The sequence below is a fragment of the Pleurodeles waltl genome, chromosome 12, assembly GCF_031143425.1.
Source record: "Pleurodeles waltl isolate 20211129_DDA chromosome 12, aPleWal1.hap1.20221129, whole genome shotgun sequence".
Taxonomy (NCBI): domain Eukaryota; kingdom Metazoa; phylum Chordata; class Amphibia; order Caudata; family Salamandridae; genus Pleurodeles; species Pleurodeles waltl.
Window position 1 is genome coordinate 222269231 of NC_090451.1, and position 26328 is coordinate 222295558.

Sequence of the window (26328 nt, forward strand, 5' to 3'; positions counted from 1 at the left end):
TGTGAGTTAAAGTGGGCAAGAGAAAATTTCGACTGAGAATTTGGTGAGTTCTATGTACGCCAGGACAGACCTACTGATCAGTTGAGAGTAAAATTTGCGGGACAAATTTTGCTTGCGAATCTGGAAAACTGAGAAAGAGGAATGGCTGCATGAGCGAAAGGGCCATCAATGAAAATCCGTAAGGTCTCTGAAGCAGTGGGTGTTACCATCCTGTAGAAAACCAGCAGATTTGTTTTTGTTTTTTGGATTTTGGTTAGTGCTCGCAATATTTGCATTAGTTGTGGGGTTCAGAGTTCTAGGAGGACGAGCCGCAAGACTTTGTCAGCCGCAGTACGTGTGAGTGTGACTTCACTGGAGCCGCGCTGGGATAGGTTGATTAGTGAGAAGGGTCGCGCACAGATTAGCTGCCGTACATGAAAGGCAATTGGTTGAGTACGTGAGTGAAAGGAATCTTGGGAGTAAAAGTAATTTCCTGATTTGATTTGAATACACAAAAAGTAGAGAAGATTACATTTTTCAAAGTGTTTAAGAGTGCCCTGAAGGGAGATACATACATTAAGGCGACTGTGGGGGATCCTTGCTCCCAGGAAAATTCTCTGGCTTACATTGTGATGGAAGAGCGAGGTGTCGCGCCAGGTCTTTGGTTAAAGCAATGGTGCAAGTTGACAGAGAAACAGGGAGGTTTAGCGTTTCCTGAGCATGGAACGTTTAATTTGAGAATTTTGGATCAGATGCGAATGGAGCTGTATCAAACAAGGCCCCTCCCGAGGCCAGCACAGTTTGAGGCGTTAGCAGTTTGGGAGCTGATAGCGAGACAGCAGCAGGAAATAAAGTTCCAAAAGAGAATAAGAAAGGTAGAGAAGTCTCTAGCGGAAGCGAGATGGGATTGGAACAGAAGTGGAGATCAGTGACATTACGGGATGTTAAGTTGTTTCCTGCTATCACAGAGGAAGATGAGACGGAAGGGAAAAAAGAGACTAGCAAAAGTGATAAGAGTTTGTCTGGGGGTAAGGAGGCAAAAAAGGCTTCCATAGCAGAAGAAGACTCAGATGACGAGGATCTTATTACTCAGATACTGAGGGACCAACCTCCACCATATGAGGTGCATGAGAGGGGCCTGAGTAATAGTTCTGATCCAACTGCCCTGGCACAGGCCATGGGGACAGTGGGTCCAGTACAGGTTGACAATGGACAGGTGCAAGTTGTGGTACTGAGTACTCCTAATGTATTAAATGCTTCGGTGGTCCAGGCTCAGATGCATCTGCCACCGATACGGAGAATTTATCCTGAAGTGCCTATTCTCGAGACAACTTCGAACTTAGTGATACCTTCGGAGCAAGTAGTCCAGAGACCCTTGTTGGTCCAGACTCTGACTCCAATATTGATGCCCCAGGCACAACCACAGGGAATGCTGAGGTTTATACCACTGACAGGGACAGATTCAGATTTGACTCCGGTAATGAATCAGAATATGAGAGTAACTCTTCCACAGAATGCAGGAGCTAGAGCAACCCCAGATGCAATATCGCTGCCGATTACTGTTGGTCCAGCGGTACCATTGTTTGTGCAGAAGAAATCAATCACAGGAGAACAGGGTGAGATGTCGCAGAGCCTCGTAAAGAGGGGGGTGAGAGAGCATGTGCAGGTAGTCTCTTCCATGGGTCAGACCTTTGATGGATAGCGGTCACTAATGGATCTCAGTCCACTTGTTGCACTTCCCGATGCTGTGAAGGGCCCGAGTGTAAGTCAGAGCTTGAAGCGCTTGACATTGCAACCTCCAGGTGCAGTAGTACAACAGGTGCCATAACCAAATGCAAGTAACCTTACTTTACAAGGATTGACAGCACAGCAGCTGAATGAGTGGTTAGATAGTTTGAACACTCCACAGAATATGTTTAAAAGTGAGGAGCCGAATGATTGTGTTAGGCTGAGTACGGAAATAATTGAAGTAGCTGAAGGATCAATGGGGGTGAATAGGTTAGAATCCTATACGGAAGAGGAGCTGAGATACTTATGTCTGAGAATCACGAGAGAAGTGGGCAAGATACATCAGAGATTGGCAGACTTAGCAGAAAAACATGATATAGATTGCATCCAAAACAAGGGGCGAGTGTAAGCACGACTCGATTGCCCTACTGAATCACTTGGGAAAGTTTGGTCATAAAGTATCACCATTGAAGTTGCAGTATTGCCAGAAGGTAGTGAAGTATTTGGGTCACAAAACTGAGAAAGGGTCAAGAAGGATTTCCAGAGAAAGAATTACAATGATATTGCAGAGAAGTCCCCCAACTTTCAGGATGTTTCTGGGAATGGTAGGTTATTGTCGTCAGTGGATTCCAAATTTTGCTGGGATTTCAAAGCCATTGCAGCAGCTGACAAATAAGGATGTCACCAATCCCATAATAGTAGATCAGGAACAGATGAAAGCGTTCACTGAGTTGAGAGAGTTTGTGCAGAGCTCCAGCGTTGGGTATGCCTGATTACACGAAACCTTTCACATTGTTTTGTCATGAACGTCATGCATATTCTTTGTCTGTATTGACATGGGTCCATGGAGGTGCTTATCGCCCAGTAGCATATTTTTCAGCTACCTTGGACCCAGTTGCAGCAGCTTTACAGGGTTGTTTGCATGCAGTTGCTGCAATTAGTCAAAGTCTTTCACAATGTGAAGGAGTAGTGATGGGATATCCCGACAGTAATGGTACCTCACTCAGTTGAGATTTTACTGACAAGGACGAAAAGTCAATATTTGACTAGTGCCAGACTGACAAGGTATGAGACGAGCATTTTAAGTGCTCCAAATGTAACATGTACAGTGCTGAACCCTGCAACTTTACTTTCAAATTGAAATTGAAAGAGAGAAAGACATTGAGCATGATTGTTTTGAAGTCACTGAGTTGTGCACAAAACCGAGACCTGATATCAGAGATAGTCGATTGGAAGAGAATGACCAAATTGTCTTTGTTAATGGTTCATGTCTCAGAGATGGTAAAGGAACATTGAGAGCAGGCTATGCCATGTGCACAATTACCTTGGAAGCTTTTTGGCTTCGAGGAGTATATTCTGCACATGTAGCAGAATTGGTTGCTCTTACTAGGGCATGCCATGTGTCTGCTAGACTGAGAGTCACTATCTATACAGATAGCAAATACGGATTTGGGAATGTTCATGATTTTGGTCAATTGTGGTCCCAAAGAGGTTTCCTGACCTCTAGTGGTTCACCAGTGAGAAATGGGGAAATAATAAAAGAGTAGCTGAATGCAATACAAGTGCCTGAAGAAATTGCTGTGGTGAAAAGCAGTGCACATCTAAAGTCACAGGACTATGTGTCATTGGGAAATGGATATGCGGATCAAGTTGCAAGGTTTTGCGCATTGAACTGTATATCGTTCAAAGACGAGTGGGAATTGATGTCTGAAGAGGACACTACACGTACAACTTTTGCATTAAAAGTGATTGACACAATAGAAGAATTGAAAACTTTGCAAAGCAATGTTGACAAGGAGAAAAAATTTTCATGGCTTAAAATAAAGTGTGTTCAGAGGCAGGATGAGCTATGGGTATCAGAAGAAGGTCAAATGGTTTTTCCAAATCGTTTGCTGTCACAAATGGCAAGGTACTATTGTGTTCAGGCACACACTGGGAAGGATGCCATGGTTAATTTGTTCAAACCTGATTGGTTTAATCCAAAGTTTAGACAAGCAGCAGAAGCAGTATGCCATTGCTGTGTTATCTGTCAGCAATTAAATACGGGGAAAGGGACTGTGGTGAACTTGAGCCACATTGGGAGAGCAGGAGGTCCATTCAGCAGAATGCAATTAGATTTCATTAAGATGCCTGCGTGTGGAGGTTTGAAATATGTGTTGGTGATTGTGTGTATTTTTAGTCACTGGGTTGAAGTGTACCCTATAAGAAGGAATGATATCCTCACAGTAGCAAAGCTGTTGCTTAGAGAGTTGATACCACGTTTCAGATTTCCGTTCTCTTTAGAATCAGAGAGGGGAACGCACTTCAATAACGAAGTGATTAAACTTTTGTGTGCAGCACTAAACATTGAGCAGATGTTGAATTGTAGTTACCGTCCTGAAGCATAAGGACTAGTGGAGCAGATGAATGGTACTTTGAAATCAAGAATTGCCAAGATGTGTGCAGCTACGAATCTGAAATGGCCATATACATTGCATTTGGTGTTAATGTCAATGAGAAATACACCTGACAGGAAGACAGGACTGTCGCCCCACGAGATTCTTATGGGCAGAGCAATGAGGTTGCCGGCAGTTCCAGCCAATGCACTTGTCAATATTACAGATGATATGGTGTTGGACTACTGCAAGGGTCTGGCTCATGTGGTTTGCTCTTTCTCACAGCAGGTGGAGGCCACCACACTGCCACCAATTCATGATCCAGGGCACAACGTGAGGGCTGGCGACTGAGTTGTTGTCCGAAAACATGTTCGCAAGACGTGTTTGGAGCCAGGTTGGAGAGGTCCGTATTAGTTGATCTTGACAACTTGACAACACCTGTGAAGTGTGCAGGAATCCCAAACTGGATTCACGCGAGTCACACGAAGAATGTGGCATGTCCACTGGATCATGAAGAAGCGTTGTTGAGAGCACCAACAACTGCGAAGCAAGTTGCAGCACCTGAACCAAAAAAGGAACAAGGAGAGCCTGAAATTGAACAAGAGCTTGTGGAAGATGGTTCTATCACCCCTGTAAGAGACTAAAGTGAGGAATTACAGGAGGGTGCTGGAGAATCAATCTCGACGGATGCAGCAGGAGAGCCTAGCACAGCAGGGGGTTCTCCTAGAAGTAGACGATTATGAGAGACAAACAGAGCAGGTGCAAGACCAAGAAGGGGAGGGAGTAGAGCTGGATCAAAGTCAAAGTGATCTGACTCCTCCTGAGCCTGTTGCAGGTCCATCAAGAGAAAACACCAGAGAAAAAGAGGAGACAAGTCCAATCCTGAAGAAAGTATTGACAGAAGCATCAAGAAAATGGAATAATTGGCCTGAGTCACAAGTAGAGAAAAGGAAGGAAGTTATTGTCGACCAAACAATAGAGGAAGAAGTAGATATTACGAGAAAAGAAGAATTAAGTGAAGGAGAGTTGAGTGGTGATCGAAAGTTGGAGAGACAGAGAATAGCAAGTCAAAGATACGCAAGTCCTGAATGGGCATATGCAACTACACACACGAATGGCAACAGGAGTTTATGTCTTTTTGTTTTGATAGGGAAGTTCTGTTTCAATATTTTGATGTACCCTGAAGATGATCCAGGAGCTGAACTGTTGAAACAAATTTGAAAATATTTTGAGAAAAGAGACAGTTGAAAATAAACTAGAAAAGACATTGATAACCTGATTTGACATTAAAAACCAGATGTGACAAGCTGCTAATCGATTTTGACAAAGGAAAAGGGGTTCCAGGATGTGAAACTGAACTGCTGAAAGAGGAATTGTCTACTTTTGTTGCACTTTTCTAAGGTTACTTCTGCTTTCTGATTCTTTACAGATCATGGCTGAGTTCAATAACCAGGTTAGAGATGCTAAGCGCTGTAAATATATGAACGTTGGTTTGGCAATTATGTGTGGGATTTTGTTTATAGTGGTGATTGTGGGTATGTCTGTTCTTGATGCGAAAGGAGCCAACCATATTTCTGCTTCTGAGACTACTACACTAACGGCTTTGGAGAAGTTAAAGTTAGATGAGAAATATTTGCATAATTATACTAATGCTCAAGGAGAACTTTCTTCTAACGTCTTCTATCGCTTGTTGAGTGAGTATGTTGAGACAATGGATGCAAGAGATTGTCTTGTGTGTACATAAATTCCTTCGTCAGTCGAGGAAGGAGTTACCTACCATAGTCTTCCATTAACTTACGGGATAAGTTGTAGTCTGCTACTAGCAAGATTTTATGACCAGGAGTATATTCAATATTTTTACTCAAATCACGATGTAGTGCTTTCGTTTGTTCCGTTTGTTCCTATTATTAGATATTTGAGTAGAGTAGCTAAGGATCATGACATAGAATTGGTTAGAAGATTCTTTGAGCCTACACTAATGTTTAGTACGGCTTATGCTCATAAAAACAATCTAACATGCTTCCTTACATCTTTAGAAAAGAGCTTCTTAGGTCATACTGACGATAGGAGAAAAGCATTAAAAGAGAAATTAGGAAAAGGCTTAGAGAAAAGTTCTTACAAGAATGATTATGCTTACACTGCAATTAAGATACAAGGGAAATTAGCTTTAGATGCATTACACATAGGGAAGCTATGTATATATAGGCCTAAATCATGCACTGACACTTTATATGTGGGTTCGAGTTAATGTGTTTTTGTTTCAGAGTAAATGGACTTTTATGTTGAATGGTCAGGACCCTGAGATTCTGGGTATCTATTATATTTGTGGACTTAATGCTTATTACCGTCTTCCAAGAAGAAGATATGGGACATGTTATTTGGGGATAGTATTCCCAAAGATTTACCAGATAGAGGACTTGAAAAAGTTTCCAAAATTGACAGAATTACATCATAAGAGACAGAGGAGGGAATCCTCTTCTGAGGTAGTGGGAGATATATTTGGTGCGGTGAGTCCTTCACTGGGAGTTATCCTGAACTCGATCAAGATACGAAAGTTGTCTACTATTGTGGATAACATGCTGAAAAATTGTACAGGGGCAATACTCCTGATAGATACTGAATTGGCTGCGGATAGAGCTATGACTCTTCAAAATCATCTTGCTTTAGACATCCTTCCAGCGAAGGACAGCGGAGTCTGTAAAATGATTAACTCTAGGCATTGTTGTTCGTACATGCCTAACAACAGTAAGGAGATAAGAGACTTACTTACTAACCTGACTAACTTGAGTAGTGATGTGAACGAATTGAAAGAACCAGGTGTTTGGGAAAAGGTTGGAAAAGGATTTGCTTCATTGAGAAATTGGCTTAGTAATATTTGGAATGGGGTGCTACTAAAAATCATACAGGTAATATTGATTGTAATTGCTTGCATATTAGGAATATGGGGATTATGTAAAGTGTGTCAAAAGATTACAAATATTCAGAGGAGGGAAGAACAAAACATGAAAGGAATCTATAGGGAAGATTTGAGAAGAAGACAAAATGCTGAGGAAATCGAATCATAAAATTGTAGAGGGGAAAAAGTAGTGTGATGACATATTTAGTCATCAGAGGAGGGAATCTGAACGCAAAAGTCTTAATTAAGAAAATTATTAATGAATGTTAAAGTATTTCGAATAATGAAATTGGTACAAGGTGATTAACATGAAAAAATAATGTGCATGTTTGAAATTGTGACCTTGGAGAAAGGCCACCAGAATTCATGAATTGTATTAAATGTGTGATTAATATATATGAAATATTGAAAATGTATTAGATTAATGTAGTAATATGTCATATTGAGGGATATAACCTATGTTTTGCAATAATTGCAGGCCTTAACTTAGTGAGTGTCTTGGCCTAGTCTTGCCAGGCCTCATTCAGAAGCTGTATTTCTTAAACGTTTAATGGAAAAGTGCTGAAAAAATGAACTAACCGTGAACTGCTCATTGTGTAATAAAATTTGCTTAGCTGAAGCTTCCATGTGAACCGACGGACAGGAGATGATGGAACTAGAATTGTATCAACTGGTGTGTAAAGTGCACTGGGTGTACTTTCCCAGGACTCGAACAATGAAGACACTGACTGTAGAAGATGCAACATTTTCGATACCTGACGAGACGGATGATAAGGACATCGTAAAGTGGACCAATCAACGACATGTGAACTGTGAAATACTAGAATTCATAGATTTGGTACACAGACATTATTGGTTAGGGTAAACACGTATGATTAGTTGACCAATTAGAAATTGAGGGATAGTCTGGGTGACTTTGATATAACAACGTGACAGAGGGAAGAAAGTTCAGATGATGGTGTTAGGGGAGCAAAACTGCGAGATCGAAGAGGTGATTCGAGGTTCTGTCATTGGGCTCATACTCTCTGACTGAGAGCCTGATGTGATGCTGATCGACTGATGACCTGAGGATAAAGACTGACTCTGTTGCTGACCCATACCGAGGATAGGTAGATATGACAATGTGACTAAATTATATTTTTGTGTTTTTCCTTTCTAGGTACCAACTGCGCTGTCTAAATAGTATTCTTAGCTAGATGTTTTCTAAGTTCTTGTTTCTAAATTGTTTTGCATGAAGTACCACATGCTGATGCTGGGTTAGGTCTGGGTTAGGTGAGGGTTTTCCTACCATGACAATTGACAGATTACAGAGACAAATGATTGACTGACTTATTGTCTGAACTCCACGACACAAAATGACTGATAGCCTTTGATTCATTTGTTGATCTATGCTAATGCTTTAGAATGTACTCTGATGCAAGTTTTGATTAGGTTATGTGTTTGGCACCTTCTAATGAATTAATGCCGGATTTAAGCTTGAATTGAATTAAGTTTGAACTAATCTCATGACTTAATATTGTAACTAATAGGGAAATAAAATTACAAAAATGTATACTGAGTTGTAGTTATTCATGACTGAAAGGTCATGGTGTGATGATTATTGATTTATGTCTTGTCTAATGGTTATTACATTTTGTGTACTGATTATTGGGAAACATTAGTCATACCATAGCTAGGATACTCCATACGAATCAAAAGGTTCATCGACCTATGCGCGTCCCCTTGTAAGTTTACTTATTAAGGACCAGCGTGCCAATACCTGGAAGCTAGCACGGACTCCTAGGGAGACACAAACGCGTTATTTCCTGCAGGTATTTTGACAACGGGCAATGAGGATGTGCCACTACAATTTTAACTTCAAACTATTTGCTGCACACACAGCACACGTGAAACACAGATCACTGCAGGTGACACAATGATTTAAGGAACTGGACCCTTGCACTGAAAACAAAACGTGGTAAAATTAATAGCAGTTCAGTGACACTCAAAATGTCACACATGACATGAAAAAGGTCACACATACTAAAAGGAAAAGTCATAAGTAATCAGAAAGCTTCGCAGCCCTGCTCGGGAACAGTTTCGGTACTTATAAGCATTTCGACCACTGATTAGTAACATTACTCTTGTCTTTGAAAGTTATTATTAGATGCCTTAGACAGGCGATTACTTAGCCTCCACAGTAACAATCAAGGCGAAACTCCTGTAATTACGATCGTGCGGCGTTTTAGAGTGAACATTGACCATGATCCTTTGTATAAATGAGCTGCCGTGAAGCTGTGACAAGGGACAGTCCCTAATCACGTGCAACGAGACTTTACAGCTCATTGGCCCATGGAGCCTTCCGGCCGCATGGCGTGGAGCTGGGATTGGCTGTTGCTTAGAGATGCCACATTGCGTCGTGAGCCTTTGAGAGCTGGAGTACGGAAGCTGAATGTGCTCAGAATTGTGCGACTTTCATTTAGCCCGGGGTGTTCGGGCCCTGGTGCAGAGCCTACGGGTGTGACGAGCCCTTCTCGGGCAGCAGCAGCAGCAGCAGCAGCAGCAGCAGCATGGCGAAGGAAGCGAGTGGTAAAGAGGCGCCCCAGGAGTGTGAGGTCAAATACTTTACTCTGGAAGAGATTCATAAACGCAACACACCTGAGAAGGCCTGGCTGGTCATCCACGATCGAGTGTACGATGTAACACGCTTTGTGGACGAGGTGAGCTTGACAGAATGAGAAGGTAGAACAAGAGGGGATGACGGGGCTGCCAGGCTGGAAGGAGGTTGGCCCTTAGATCTGAAGAGGAAGGAGGTAGGCAAGATCTTAGCCAGGAGTTTAGATTTTGAGGGCAACCGATTTTGGAGATGTCGACTTAAATCGAACACTGAACGGATTTTTTTATTTTTTTTTATTTGCTGTTTTATGTAGGCCGGACTTCATTCCGGGGGGGGGGGGGATTCAAATTCCTGGACGTATTCGGATGTGGAAACATCAGGCAGAGATCATTCATGATGCTTGAGGGCATACTGATTATACATAACTTACAGTGTGCCCTTTGCTCAAGTGCATGTTTGAGGCAGGAACGTACCTCCAGTGGGCATGTTTGGGGTGTGACTTCCCCCTCCTCCCTCAAATAAATGATTTATTGGTTTGGTTGCCTGGTCTTGGGCCCTGAGTCCGGTGTACCGTGTCTTTGTCGAGTTTTCTCTTGGGGTTAAGTGTAACTTGTATAATTTTGGGTGGTATGATTCTGCGAAATTACTGAAAAATTACACATCACTGGGTAAAATGCATTTTGCACTGAAAAATGTTATATGAACGGTTCGTTTTGGTAAAAATTCGACTCAGAAATGTACGTAGTGGTCAGTTTCTGGTTGCTTACCTTCTAAACAATGCCGCTTGCTTTTGGATTTACAGTTTTGTTTTAAAATTTACCCGAGCGTTCTGCTCGGGGACTAAAATCTACATGGAATGCTTGTTGACCACCCACATTAAAGTAACTGTCATTCGTGTCCTAAACACTGCCATTCACATTGACATTTCTTCTTTCACACTCAAAAATTACTAGAACGGTCCGCTCGGGTTAAAAGATCTACCTGAAATACCTTGCACTTAAAAAAAAATACCCAACGGTACATCTCACGTTAAAATTTCTACCCAAAAATACACAATACAGATAATGGCATAACCTCACTAATTTTGCTTATATCTTGTTGTGCAAAATTACCAACATTACACTAGTTACTCCAGCGTACTTAAAATTTCACCCAGGCCTAATTTTCTTGTCTGATGTTTCACCAAGAGGCTTTGAACACAGGCATGCCCATCATAGCATGCTCTTAAAGGCTGTGCCTAAGGTGCCCACGGACATAAGGGCCAACCCAGAAAGGTTGTCAGGAGTGGGCCAGCAAAGCTCGATGATTGTACCCCACCCCAAACATCCTGTCATGGGAGATGGATCACAGGGAGTAAGGAGGCCAAAGAACAAAGAAAGCGAGAGACAGGATGGTGGCAATAAGCCAGCCCCAGGTCTCCTTCTTAGCAAATGTTCGAAGACCAGCTGAAAGAATAGGTCACACTTTGCAAAGCGGTCCATGCGAGCATAGAGGACGACTGGGATAACAGTCCCCTTCGCACGCTGGGGTAACAGCCTCATTCACACTCCAGAAGCGGTTTACAGTCCGGGGTGAAAAAGGTTTTGGCGTTATGTCAGTTTTCACTAAGATGAACTTGGGTCAAAATGAGGGAGGCTGTTTTTTTTTTTTTTCGTTTGAAGCAGACCTTGTGGTAAAGTGTCTTAGGAAGCAGGTATTATTTCTGCTTACCAAAAAAATTAAAACATCTGCACCCACGGAAGTACTCATTGAGGTGGTGCAAATTTACTATTTTTGGAGTTCACAAACATTGGCAGTAGTTGGCTTGCCAGTGTCATGTTTCCAGGCATACTACTTCCAGTCAGACACCGAAAAGGTGGTGGAATTAATTCTTGCAAATAGTCTACTATTGCCAATCGCTTGGGATAGCATTCCTGCCTAGTGTTTTTCGCCTGGTATGCTCATGGAAACAGTTGACCCTAAACCTTGGTCATGCTACCCCTCCACCCTGAATTCCTCCATTTTTTTTAGTTGGGAAGTTTGAAATTAACAACCCCTGAATCTCACTGAATAAGCTATGCCCCTGGTTTGAGGATTGCACTACAAATGGCTAATTGGTAGTTGTGCAACAACTAGCAGACATGACATAGCAGATAACATTTAACAATTCGAAATACATATATAAGTTGAGTCGAACCTAGAATGTAACCTGCATTACAAAATCAGAATACATGTAGAACCATCAAGAAGTAAACATATAAATGGGATAAGGGAGTGACTTGTGTGAGCCAAAGTAGGGCTTGTCCACAAAAGAGTTATGTATTGCAAATAAGTAATGATCATAAGGGGGGCATGGGGACCTAATTCCTGGGGCGTATAAAACGATGTTGCCTCTCCAGCGAATGACTGCTGTCATTACAATTAGGTTTTCCATTGTCCTCATACCCTTTCATGCTCAGTTGGTTATCATCGCACCTTGTATATCCAAAGCTTTATTGAGGAGACGTTTGCGGAGCTGGAGTTGCTTCCGTGGTCAATCTGATAACCACCACTAGGTTCATAGCTTAACATCATAACATAATATATAGACTACCAATAGTAAGGAATGGTCCATGTAGCATAACGGCTCTGTATGCTGGGGTCACGCACCTCCCCTGCCACAAAATGCTAAACAGCTCTGCGAAGAGACATAACACCCCAAAAATAAAGAAACAATAAAAAAACACAAGTCCAAAACAAATGGATGCAAAACCTAAAAGCTGTGAATCAGTTCTTTAGTCCTTGAAACAGCAAGTAATCCTTTTGACTCTAAGCAAGTGCTGCAACAATGTTTATTTGAGATCTTTAGACACAGTTTTATTAGGGCCACTTAATTTGTAAGCTAAGTCCTTACAGACATGCGATGCAGCTTCAGCTGGACTCTCCAACCCTTCCCATCGACTATTAGCCACCTGAACAGCCTTTCTTCTCATTTCCATGACCTGCACAGATCCCTAACTTTGGACAGACCCTTCTTCAGTGACAAAGGATCCTTAATACGAATCCAACCCCCACCAATAGCAAACTTGGGAGACTGCTATGTCCTTCTTTTCCTGCCCTCAAGCTCACAGTATATACAACGCTCTGTATCAGTAATGTTTTTGCTTTGTTGTACAGTTCATTCACATCACACTTCTCTCTCAACAATTTAACCATCCAACATGGATACAACTTTAACACAACATTCCTTCCTCTCATAACCTCAAAAGGAACTTTCCCACTGACTGATTGCAGAGTAGTACTGTAGGACCATAGCATACCTCTAATGGCATCATCACAATCTCAACAAGCACAATTCCTTCATAGCCAGTGATGTGAACTGAACACCTTTATATGTAAAGATCTCTTCAGGTACACCTTCCCTTGCATAGACTTCTGAAAAGAAATGTAAAACCTTTTTTGTAGTGGGTCCTGTAACACTGTTGACCTCAATCCATCTTGAAATATTGTCCACCAAGGCAATAATTTACCCTGGATGTCATAGAAGAACAATGAAAAGACCTAGAAAATCAACTTCCACTTCCTGTCACACCCTTTCCCAGGACTCCTCTGTGACAGTGTTTGGAACTGAGGTGACAAAATGTTTATGGCTAAAATTACACACTATCCAGCCTCACACTAACAGTTCAACATCACTTTCAGGCCAACAGAAAGCCACCATAAGCTGTTTCTGAAACCTTATGTCCCAAACATGCAGGAAGAATTAACATATCCCATCTTCTAGGAACTCCACCTTTGAAAGACAACTTATCAGCCATCTCTTAGAATGAATGCAAATGCACGCTTAGAGAGTTCTGTCTAGGTCAGTCCTTAGTTAAGAAGTTTATCACCTCATTCAATTTGACATCAAGTGTCATCTTTTAATTACACTCCTTCTTATTGCACAAATTAAGCTTTTTCAACCTTAGCAATACTAATCTTCTCTATTTCATTTTCACCCAAAATGTCATGTACATCTGCACAATAAGGCAACCTAGACAAAAAGTAATCTTTTACATTTTCCCCCCATCGATGTTCTCCACTCTAAAATTGAAATCAAGAATCTTGGTGGATAGTTTTGCTACCTTTGCAGTGGATTTTGTTTTCTCACCAAACTGACAGTCAGTGATCTGTTCTTAAAGATAATTACCACCCCATAGATATTGTTTAAACGTCTGTATCCACTGTGCTCTTACAAGAGTTTATTTCCCTATTACAGAATATCTTATTGATGCATCCTTCATTCACCTGACAGTGAATCTAATTGTGTCCTCATTCATTCCATGAGCCTGAGATAAGATGGCTGCCATGCCGTAAGAACTGTCAACAACAATGACACATGTTTTGTGGCCTGCTACACATGGTTCTGAAGCAGGGGCTGTCACTATGTTTTGGGTAGTTAGGGCAAAGGATATCTGACATTGCGGAGGTCATTTTCCATTTTTTGTTTTTCTATAACAAAATTCAGACACATTCTGCAAGGTCTAAGTCTAAGACATTCCTAATAAACTTGGAATACAATTTGTAAAGACCTAAGAATGAGCACAGTTGTCCTTTTTCTGTGGGATGTGGTCCATTAACAACTCTATATACTAAACTCAGTTTAGGTTTGAGCCACTTACTCAAGAGTATATATCCTAAGTACTCAACTTCATTTACTTGGACAATTGACTTGTTTCTGCTTACAGTGACATCCTGATCTTGAAACCTGGTTAACCCGTTCTACAGCATTGTGGTGATCCTCCTCAGACTTTGCGAGAATTAGAATGTTGTCCTGAAAGGCAACTACAATGTCCAGCACCGTTAATATTGTGAATATGAGTTTTAAAATACCAGTGTTGCTAAGGCCAGGCCAAATGGCATTCAGCATAATTGGAATGTAGCATCAAGAGTTTCAAATTTAATGAGGTCATCTTGCAACTTGTAGAGGATCCAGGATAATCCACCCCCTCACATAGTGTTGTACGTTTTGTAGCTTGTGTTTTACAGGGATACAGCCTACTTTTAATGTAATAATATGCTAACAATTCTTATTTTATCTAACTTCTCTGTAGGCACATGACCACATTTCAGCACTCAGTTGTGATTTATGTTGCTGTGAACCAAGAGCACTGGAAGTTTATCTCCAGGCTTGATGATCGTACTACAATCAACTTTGTTCTTCCAACCTAAAATATTGACACCTTTTGTGAGCAACATAAACCTTGCCTTTGATTATCTTACCGTTTAAAGCCTATCTCTGACCAAAAATATCCTAACAGATTAATTCTGCCACCTTGAAATACAGCGGTGGTGAAGTTAGGAGGTAACAACAATTTTCCTTGGCAAAACATCTTGCACTTCTCCAACAAAATGATCATAATCCTGGCACCAGAGGTAACCAGTAATTCTAAATTGGTGCCATCTATGGTGATGAGAACATGAGGGTAGTAGTACATCTTACCCTCTTGTACATATCCACTGCATCAGTTGAAAGAACCAACTAATTTAGATTGTCACTGACATTCTCTAAATTGGGAGAAACGTCTTCGTCTGACCCATTTATTATGTTGATGCATTTGCAGCCTCTGCGCACTTTCCCGAAGTGCCCAACCAAGTTCCAGGTTGAACACTCCTGACTTGTTGCAGGACAATTCTTAAAATTCAACACGTGTAAAAGAGAACCAGACCTAAAGCATTGGATCCTTAAGGAATGTCCAAGTAATCTCGCTCTACGATTTAGCAAATTGGGTTTCGAGGCTTGCACACTGTTAGAAGAGGTTATGCTAGCTAACTGGACAGCTGAACAAGAAGCTTCTAACCTGTTTAGCATCCTCCTGCAAATTCTCTAGACTGTTGGCAATATATACTGCTTTATCTAAAGAATTATTTTCACAAGAGAACATCATCATAATTCTTTATTCGGCGCAAAAGTAGCCATAACAGATAAGTGAGTAACAAAACGTACATAAAATACATAACAATTCCAAAAACAAATCAACATTAAAAAGAAATCAGCTCAGTACGATAGAATGTTAGCCCCCCCCCTTAACAGACGTCACCACAATCTAAAAATTAATAAGCTATAAAGATCTTAATAACTGCTACAATCCCCAAGACTCAAGGTCCTCTCAAATCACCTCCCACAACCAGAAAACATACATCCGTTTGCTCACTTCTAAGTATGTAAAGACAAATATCGAACTAGCCCTGTATTGATTTCCCAATCCTCACCACAGGAGGAAATGCCATAACACATTGTGACTTTATAAAAGCTGAAGATAGAGCAGTGCATCATGGCATTTCCTAAACCTCAGTGGTTTTAAAGTCTGCTTAATAAATAACTGGGAAAAGGTTTATAACATTTACAGAAAAACACAAAATGCACCAAAGTCTATTCGGACAATCCATAATGAGGACAAGTCAAAGCTGAGGCCCCCAAGAGACCACAGGTACCAGAGAAGCTCATTAGACGCCACACGATGCCAGCCCTAAAGCTAAAAATTAGGGATCTCTCCCAGCGTAATTGAGCTATCGTTAAATACAGTGCAGGATCGGCGAGTGCAAAAAACATAAGATAATCTTTAATAGAGGATTTCTAAGATTTAATCTGCAATTTCTGCAAGTGAGAAAACCCCAAAAAGCGAAGTTTCACCATCTTCTTATCTGATTTTAAGTTGCAGATTTGCTGCTCTTGTTTGAAGTTATGCAGATTGGCTAGAGCGTTGTTTAATATGTCACAGGCGGCAGACAGGAAGTCCATTTCACCTTTCTTGAATATCAATAATGCTCCGTATGTATCCGCTGCCTTATATGGTGCTGGGGTATGGGAATACCATAATGTTATGATTTTGCAGACTGAAGAAAACTGCATTTGTAGGTGGCTTATGCATCTGCCTCCTACCAGCTCCTATGTTATTATTCACTCAGAGCTTAAAGTATATATATGATAGTTAAGCTAACCCCTACCCCTTTTACTCTGGGTTAACGTCTGGGTTAGTACTGAGGCTAGTTTGAATGGAGAGATCATCTTAGGTTGCCTTAAATTGAAGAAGGGTGCCTCAGTCGCCTGGTTAGCCTATGTCCAAAAACGTTTCCAGGTATTGAGCCTATCTCGCATATTTGATGCACCTGTCATCTTAAAAAATAAATAAATCAGATAATACGATGGTGAAGCTTAGCTTTTTAGAGTTCTCTTACTTGCAAGGAAATTCCTTTGAACTCTTTTGTCGTTGCATTTGGACACTAATTGATCTCATATTAGTTTGGATGTAAACCCTTCAGGTTTGCTATAAGGTGCTAAAACAGTTAGTCTATTGCCTTATCATGGCCCTGCCCCCTTTTGAAAAAGTTACAGCAACAGACTCCTTTTTCCTTCAATATAAATTTTAAGTTGTTTAACTGCAATATGCTATTCATCCAAAGCATCACATTGTGCTGGTGTATTAGCAGGCAGATGATCGACAACATTCTGCCCTTCAACACCAAAATAGTAATATAGGTTTATTTTCAGTTTGGTCAGAATCTTTGACCACTTATAGTGCGATATTTGCATCAAATGAGTGGATATATGGGTGCTTTTCTAAGGGTACTTTTCTGGAGAAAGGGTGAAGGTGGTGCTACAGACTGCATAGCTGAACAACTATACAGGAAAAATGTGTCTAAAGGAGGGTCAAAAACAAAAATAGTTGCATTATAACAATAATGTAAATGCAGCATTGTATTATGTCCACCAAAATTACATTTCTGGTTGTTGGAAAAAAAAATTAGAACTTGTACAGATTGGCAAAAGCCTGACAGTTGCTGTAGCGTGAGCCAGATAGTGCAGATTAGCCAATAGTGTGTCAATTTCTGTTGTTAAAAGAAACTTGATCTCAGTTGAATAGTGTGCCAGTAGCTTATGACAGTGGTGTGGACATCTTGTGCAGAAACAGCTATATCAGTGCTTCTCAAATTCCCAAACGTTTTAAAACCACAACCTACTTTTTAGCATGACAGACTTTTGCATCATACTTGGCTTTAAAAAAAAAAAAAAAAAATGGCGTACTGAAGATTGACAGTAGCCACGATATTATAAATCATTGTTAGAATTGCGTCATTTTGTGCATACATAGTATATCATATTCATAATTGCTCTTATACACTTAGCATAATTCGTTATTTCCAAATAGGTCTAGTTTGCCCAAGTTCTGTTTCTCGTGTTCTGCAGCATTGTATGAAACCATTACCAAGTTTCTCTAATACTGGATATCATGCCCTTGGGGGAGACCCTTTTGTTATCCAGAGCACACCTATGTCATTTCAAACCACACCAATTGGAAATATAGACATTATAATATTAAGGTATAACTCTACCAACTAATTAACCATGTCATCGTGCCATGTAACCTCCAGCGATTCTGCAACAATATTTGGGTAGTAGCAGCTCGTCTGTCGCTGCTGGATTGGTAGCCCCAAGTTTTATCTGGGAGGCCCCAGCAACCTCCGATGTACAATTGTGGCGTTATTGATGGGGCCTTATCTCGGGCCCTCCTCAGCGCTGGATTCTGTATGAGCGTCATCAGGGAGGTCAATTGCTTCCCACTCTTCCATGATCTCCGCCCAGAAATGTGCTATAGGTTGGCGATGAAGCCCCTGTGATTCCTCTCTCCTTAAAGTTCTCTCCTCCACCTCGGCCCAGCGTGTGACTTCATGTACCCATGTGGTAAGCCAGAGTCCCTCGGGCGTTCTCCAGGTTAACGCTATCTTATGTCACGCTAGCACTAGGGCTAGATCTGTGAACCTGTTCTCCACTTTTTTAGGAGGTTTCCTTACCAGGAGGCCCAATAGGCAGACCTCCAGGATCACAGGAAGGGACCTATCTAGGGCGATATTAAGGTGTGCCACCACCCCAGCCCAGTAGACTTCCAGTGTAGGGCACCCCTATACCATGTGCTCGAAGTCTGCGTCCCTAGCCCGGCATCTAGGGCAGGCCTGAGGTTCCCCACCGTTTGTGGACTGGAGCCTATGTGGGGTAAGATTTGTCCTGGGTATGAGATTGAACTGAATTAGCCTAAGGCGAGTGTTCCGTGAGATGAAGCCGCTCGCCCTCACTCAATCTCAGTCAGTTCCCTTCCCGCATCTACCTTCCATCGAGCTTTCAGAGCATGTAGTGGCCTACTCGCCATTTCATTTAGTGCCTTATACAGCCAGGTCACCATGTGTGGTCCTCCACCCATCTGGAATATCGTCTGGAGCACTGCACGTGTGGGTGGCTCCTCTGTACCCTCCCCCCATAAGTCTTGGACAGCTCAGGACACTGCCTCATATCTCAAGAACTGACCCCTTGATAATTCCGTCTGGTCCAGTAGTTCCGCAAAAGATGTCCACGCACCCAGGGCATAACAGTCGCCCATGGTAATCAGACCTACATCCGTGCAGGGGGACATTTGCCTTTCAGTAAAGCAACGTGGGGGTTCACCAAGTGGAAGACCCACCAGTGGGATCCCAAGCGCGTATGGAGTCTGGACCCCAGTGCGCTTAAGTGCTCTACGCCAGGCCCTATAGGCCGCAGTCACAAGAACTCCATCTCGCCGGGACAGGAGTCTTGGCCGGAAAAGTCCAGCCATTAGTTTGTCTGCACTCTGTCCAGCCCCACCCCAATACACCTCAGACAACCCATGGGCAGTCAGCCACTGCGCCGGCCACTGTAGCTGTGCCGCTACATAGTAGAGTTCAAAGTCTGGGACCCCCAGCCCCCCCGCTTCTGGGCGTCGGTGGAGGGTGGTCAGTGCAACCCTTTGGCGCCCTCCATTCCATATTAGGTCTCTGAGGAGAATGTCTAATGCTTTAAACCAGTGTACCGGAACAGTAACTGACAGGTTAACAAAGAAATAAAGAAGCCGGGGGTGCATAATCATCTTGGACAGTGAAATGCGCGCCATCAAGGGCAAGTTGAGGGAATGCCAAAAACCAACCCCAGATCTAAGTGATCGTTTTGATTTGTGGGAGGGCAATCTGGGCAAAGCAACTATGTCAAGGTAGATTTGAATCCCAAGATATTTTAATGTGTTAGAAGCTCACTTAACATCAGTCGGGCAAGTGCTAGGCGGGGCACTGCCAGCAACTATCGGAAACACACACTTTTCCCCTCTGTTAAGGCGTAACCCTGAGTAGGTCCCAAACCTTTCCAGTGTCTCAAGTGCCCAGGGCAAATCTCTCTTCCCACCTCTTGGGTAAATAAACAAGTCATCAGTGTACAGCGGTATAATATGTTCCGTTCCTCCCTGGCACATCCCTTTACCATACTCTTCCTGTCTGAACCACTCCACCAGGGTCTCCATAGCCAATGCGAAGAGCAACTGGGAGAGCGGACACTCCTGCCTGGTAACTCTATGGATGGCATATTCATCCAAGATCAGCCGCCCGGTTCTGACTCTTGCAGTTGAGGAACAGTATTACAGCTGAAAACCATTTAAGCCATGCTTCTCCCAGGCCCAACCGTTGCATCGTAACTTCAATGTAGTCCCATCACACCGTGTCAAAAGCTTTTTCCAGGTCTACTGACACTACCACTGTGCCTGAGTCCGTCGGTTGTGGGGAACTATACAATATTGTGCAAGTCTTCGGAGATTTTATGAGGTGTTCCTGGTAGGTATAACCCAGCATTGGTCATCATGGATCATGTTCTGCATATACAGCAAAAGTCTGGTGGCTAGTACCGTACTCAGAATTTTTAAATCAGTATTGAGCATGGAGAGGGCCCAGAAGTCTTTTACCCCCGCATGTCGATCAGTAGTTTTAGGGAGGGGTACCACCAGCGCCTCCCTCAGTGTTACAGGGAGAAGGCTCTTCCCATAGGCTTCTGCATATACTGCTACCAGCCTTGGGGCTAAGATACCTACTGCCCAGTTGTAAAACTCTGGGGGAAGGCCATCCGTCCCAGGAGTCTTACCAGGTGCCAAGTCTTTAATAGCCAATTTCACTTCATCTTCTGTCACCTCCACACCCAGCAGCGCAGTGTTCTCCTTGTTGAGAGTCTTCAGCTGTAGTCTGGCTAATAGGTCATCTAGTGTGTCCGGTAGCGGAGTCTCTGGGTGGGCATACAGCGCTAAGTAATAATCACAGAACGCTGCATTTATACTGAGGGGTTCATGTACCAAAGAACCGTCAGACAATGTAATCCCATTAATCGGGTTCCCTGCTGTGTGGGGGAGAACCAACCAGGCCAGCAGCCTTCCAGCCCTACCTTCCTCCTCATGTACCCAGCGCATATACCCCACATGGTCATGACACCTAAGCTTCACAAGAGCCACTGCGTATTCCTCACGGACTTCCAACAACCGTCGGAGAGCCTGAGGGCTGCGGCCTTGTTCATTATCCAAGGCATGCAATCGGTCCTCAAGATGCATGAGGTCTCCCTCCAATACTCGCCTAATGCCTGACGTCTGGCACATACAGTGGCCTCGCACCACCACCTTGAGGGCCTCCCATTCCATTCCCCTTTGCTTTGCTGAGCCCTCATTACAGGAACAGAAGTCCACCACCGTCGTAGACAGTGCTTCTCTAAAACTGGCATCTTCCAGTGCAGTTGGCTGTAGGCACCAAGTTGGGATAGGGGGTCATGGCTCCGCCACTTGCATATGTAGCAGAAGCAGGCCGTGGTCAGAGAATGTGTGGCCTAAGTACTCAGAGTGTCTTATCTGTCCACTAATGGGTCCACTGCACACAAACCTATCAATTCTAGTATGTACCTGGTGGATATGAGAATAGTAGGAGTAGTCTTGGTGCATTGGGTGGTGTGCTCGCCACACATCATCCAAGGCCCAGCTACACAGCCAGGCGTTCAGCACTGCAGCAATCCTAATCGACATAGCTCCCTGCACCGGCAGGGAAGAGCGGTCGAGATCAGTATCCAGGACCCCATTGGAGTCACCCCCCCTCAGTGAGGTATGCCCTCCTGGGAAATCAGCCATGTGTGCAGACAGGGTATGGAGATAGGCCACCTGGTCGCAATTAGAGGCATATATCGACCCCAGCACGAAAGATCCACCATGCAGGTGTCCTCCCACCAAGACAAACCGCCCTTCATTGTCCACTACCATCCTCGTTGCTTCAAAGGGTACCCCTGCCCTGATCAGTGTACCCCAGGCTTAGACCAAATAGGGGGTCCGAAACAGTTGCCCCCTCCAACGCCGCAGAGGATGCTTGGCTTCTGTCTGTGTGAGGTGTGTTTCCTGAAGCACAGCAATATGTACCCTGTGGCATTTGAAATATGACAACATTTTATGCCGCTAAGCCATTGATCCCAATCCTTGAACATTCCAGGCAATCACATTAAGTGTATTCAATGGTACTGGCATTGTGTAATAATATACGGTCATCTTCGGGAGTCATACCCCCAGCAACCCCACTACATCTGCAACGTTCTGCATATCAATAAACACAGTCTCACAGGAGATCACAGAGGACATAACCATTAAACAAGACCCCAACTCCCCTCCCAAGGACAGTCCAGCAACTCCTGGCCGCCCAAACAGAACACAATAACCATATGGAGTGTCATACGATACTCCCTCTACAAAGACGAAGAGGCAGGAGAATGGGGGAGGGGGGAGGTGAGCCAACTGTTGGGCCATCCTTTCTCAGTCCGGCCCATCCTCCTATAACCCCAAATTGTGGGATCAGCGGCAGCTCCAGCGGTTCAATGGAGTCCATTTAAATGATATTGTCGGATATTTGAGATGTTATGTAGGGGAGATCTTCTGGTGCGCTCGTTCGTGAATCAGAGTCTGTCAGGCGGGGTCTGAGTCATGGTCTTGGTCTGTTCCGGCCCTCACCCCATCCGAAAGGTCAGGTTCTGTTAAGGAGGCAGCAGCTTGAAGCGTCAGTTTCTTCCCCTGTTCGGACTCAGTAGGCGAGGGTTTGGTGAGCCGGGGCCGGTGGGCCCGGCTCCGGGATCTCCTCCATCTGTTTTGGAACATACTCCGCTTTTATAGACATGAGGCATGCAATTAGATTTTATTTTTATGTAACTAAAGCATCACTGTGATATTTACAAATAGCACGATTTCCGTTGAAATGGCCACTAAATTTGCATGAACTTGCAGTTTTACTAATAAAATTATATTGCATACAAATGATAATTTGTGGAAATCGGGTTTCACTGAATATTTATCATTTGTGCATCACCAAGAAAAGGTGACTTGACTTGTTATGATCCTATTATTTGTTACTATCACACTTTGGAATTCCAAAAATGTGCTTCATTTTTGCACTCCGAACCGCTTAATGTGTACAGTTAATTTACAGGTATTTACATTTTGTTGTGTTTCAGCTTTTCACACTTTCTGTGCCCCAGAAAGATTGTCACATAATTCACTTTTCCTTCTCTGACTGCAAAATGAGAGGACTTTGCAAACTCAAATCTCCATGTAAACAAAAAACAGAAAAAAAAACAGCAATTTCTCTGAAGACAGCTTGGCATTTGACCTGTCATTGAAGTGTAGCAGATGTGGCTAGATACATTCAAAATTTAAAGGCATCTTTTTTTATTGCTTGTAAATTTCACGACCAACCAGACATCAGCTGACAACCCACAGTTCGGGACGCACTTGGCTAGATAATACAAGGGGTTGTACTTTTTACGTGGCACATAGAAGTGATCTTATTCAAAATAATGTCACAGACTGCAAGCATCCTGAAATACCATTGGGTGGTGCTGCAAATAAACACTTGAAAGTGATGTGTGAACAACACAAGTCTACTGTTCACTGTTGCAAGAGGACAAGGTGAAAGTGGGAGCATGGCTAAACTGCACACCGAAATACCCAATGACAGTCAGGCTTGTCAGGTGTGCTGCACATTGAAGGAAGTGCAAGAATACCAAGAGCTGATCGGCCCATTTTGTTACTTACACAAGAAGATTGGCACATGTAACCTTCCCTTACTGTAAGTTCCAAAAATCAAATAAAGCAGTCAGAGTCTGTAGAATGTGACACTTCAGGGAGAAAACGGCGATTCCCTGGACCGTTTGCCAATCTCAAGAGTATTCTCAAAAATGAATAACTGCAATGTCCTTTAAAGGATAAAACACGAACTAGCGTGCAATACCTTTGTACAGGTATGAGAAAATGGAATCTTGCTAGAGAGTAACTTTTCTCAAAAAGCGTTCAACTTATGTTCAGTTTTAGTAGTTCATATACTCACAATGAATAATCAATAGGAGTCTACCACAAGAGATCAATTATTTATTTATTTTATGCAAAAGCTTCCATTAATAATAATTTAACCATGACTGTTTTTTTTTTAATTTTGGTAAAACTAGAGAAACCTATTCCTGATAATGGTCCTTGAGTTTCAAATTGAGATAATAGTTGACCTCAGTAGAGGTCTTCTAAATTTCAACTAAGTGCATCTGACAGCAGACTCATTTTAATCAGTTCGAACAGTTATCTAATATTTTAGTACACTCTAAGAATTATATTGTTCTAACCATATTCATAATTGATCTTAAAGACGTTCAGTAGAGGCCCTGTAAATATAAACTAAGTGCAGCAGATAAAGCAATCCTATTTATCGCTTTTTACTGCATGTTTCCCCCAAAAAGGACCTCCCATGTCAAGCAATCCCTTGCCAATGAAAGGAGCACCCTTTATTTTACAAACTTGATATCAGAGTTTGATGTTGCCGAAGTAGACCAGGCCTAAAAAAATCATAAGCAGTCACCTTATTAGAAAATTATTTATGAGGAGGACAAATCCTCAGTATGCCCTTCTAACACAAATGTCATATATTTCTAATGTGTTATACGGACCTCCTCCCCCCCAAAAGGAGAAAAAGTGTCTTATAAAGCATAATATTATTAAAAACTGGCAAGATTATTAAAAGTCTCAATTAACTCTTGAACATTGCACAGCTGGAACTTATATAATTAACTATCTCCTGTGCTATTTCTAAAGCAAAGAGTTTGCATGATTATAATGCCACTAAGGTTACATACATGGAAACCAAAACATCAGTTAAAAAAATAATTAAAAAGAATACATTGTTGAAAAGAAGATCTAGCAATAGCTTCATAATCCAAATATATTCATTCTACTTTTAACCATCCATCTTTGATGTTAGTTCTCTGTGCATCTAGACAGTGCAAGTGAGCGCATAAACAGTGATTTAGTTATCATATGTATATGTACAAAAAAGCAAAGTTAGATGCATCTCAAAGCTCCACAACATATGTTTTCTTATTGTCTCAGCTTACATATTTGACACAATTCCTTGCATCACTAACCCATTAGTAATAGCCATTTCTTACAAACCTATAGGAGCCTAGGTTTCCCAAGACCCCATATGCGGTACACCCTATAAATCATGGTTAATAATTGAATATAGTTGCTGTAAAATAGTTTAAAGTATTGTATGAAACTATATTTGTAGTAAAGTAGATTATTATTTGGGGTGGCAGGGATGTGGAATTATTTATTGTTCATTAATGAAAAACCTTCATTATTAGGGTGAGCGCTGTAAAAATATAAATTTTAAGGTCACACTGCACTACTACTGTACAGTAAAAAAAAAAAAAAGTGTATTCGCGCTTGAAGTTTAACAATATGAGGCTAAGTAAATTGCTCCCAGAATGCTCTCTGATTAGATGCAAATGTTTGCAGGAAACTGTAATTGCTTTCAAAATAAAATGTTCAGAAAAAAATGCAAGTAGGAAAAAATAAATGTTTTACTACAATGAAATTTGAGGTGCTATTTCTTTGAATTGTCATTTAGTCAAATGTGTTGATGCATGCTAGTATTTCCCAAAAGTATTCCTAATGGAAAATCAGTGTCACTATTTTCAACAAGATTATGGGAAGCATGAAAATAAACAGGCACTGGCAAAGCCAACCGATCTGACATTTTTTGTGAGTCTTTCGATATCATCAATGCGTGTCTTGTTTTGACATGGCTTTTGTAGCACTTTATTGTAGTGAAAGCTGCCAGGCCCTCACCATGGCAAAAAACACTGGCAAAAAGAAAAGCGTTTGATCTCAAAAACTACACTTTGCTACCAGTGTGGTCTCAAAAACCACACTTTGCCACCAGTGGTGTAACAAAGGCTTCACAGTCTCCCTCCAGGGGGCCTCCTCAGCACAGCACCTGCTCTGAGTGAGTCTGGAGGGGAGGCCTACATGTTCTTTGCAGAGGGGGCTCCCTCCAGTTTTGTTACACCACTGACTGACACAGTAGTTCCTGGCACTGAACAAAACTACTTTGTGTGCCAATATGCTCCTTATTGAAGAGCCGAATGGGATCACTCACAGTAAAGCAGCCTATAGAGAGAGAAATAGAAGTTTAATAAAAACAAAATGTCATTGTTAGCGCCAGACCGAATTATGGACCCAATTCTTAAAGAAAGTCACAAAAGTGCACCTATGGTATATGTCTTTAAATTAGTGGCTTTCATGAATTCATAAAAACTTACAGAAGTAGACCAGGAAATCGTACTCCTAGAAAATATTTGTGAACTGTATTTTAGCACGAGCAAGTATGCATGTGTGTAGATTTGCTCTTGTGAAAATCTATTGAGCATTTTACTACAACCATTTTTTTCCGAGCCCTGAAAGAGCTTAAACATCTGCCATTGTCAGGAGTACATTTCCAACCTTTCTCATTGTGGGAAAAAATTAGAGAAGACCTGGTGAAAATCCTTAAGACATGCAAGTTAGTAGGTTTGCAGACTCAAAGGCATTGCAGCCCTGGAACTATTGCTTACTGCTTCCTCCACCCCCAGGAGGTAGATCTGCAGAAAA

At 42.2% G+C, this 26328-nt stretch overlaps 1 protein-coding gene across 1 annotated transcript in view; it reads left to right on the top strand.

Moving 5' to 3' along the window:
- The first annotated feature begins 9417 nt into the window (after nt 1–9417).
- The window catches only part of CYB5B (cytochrome b5 type B), a 217496-nt gene continuing 200585 nt past the window's right edge, over nt 9418–26328 (top strand). Inside the window, exon 1 of the mRNA XM_069216281.1 lies at nt 9418–9677. Coding sequence (XP_069072382.1) covers nt 9528–9677 — 150 coding nt within the window. The 5' untranslated portion in view covers nt 9418–9527. The remainder of the gene's footprint in view (nt 9678–26328) is intronic.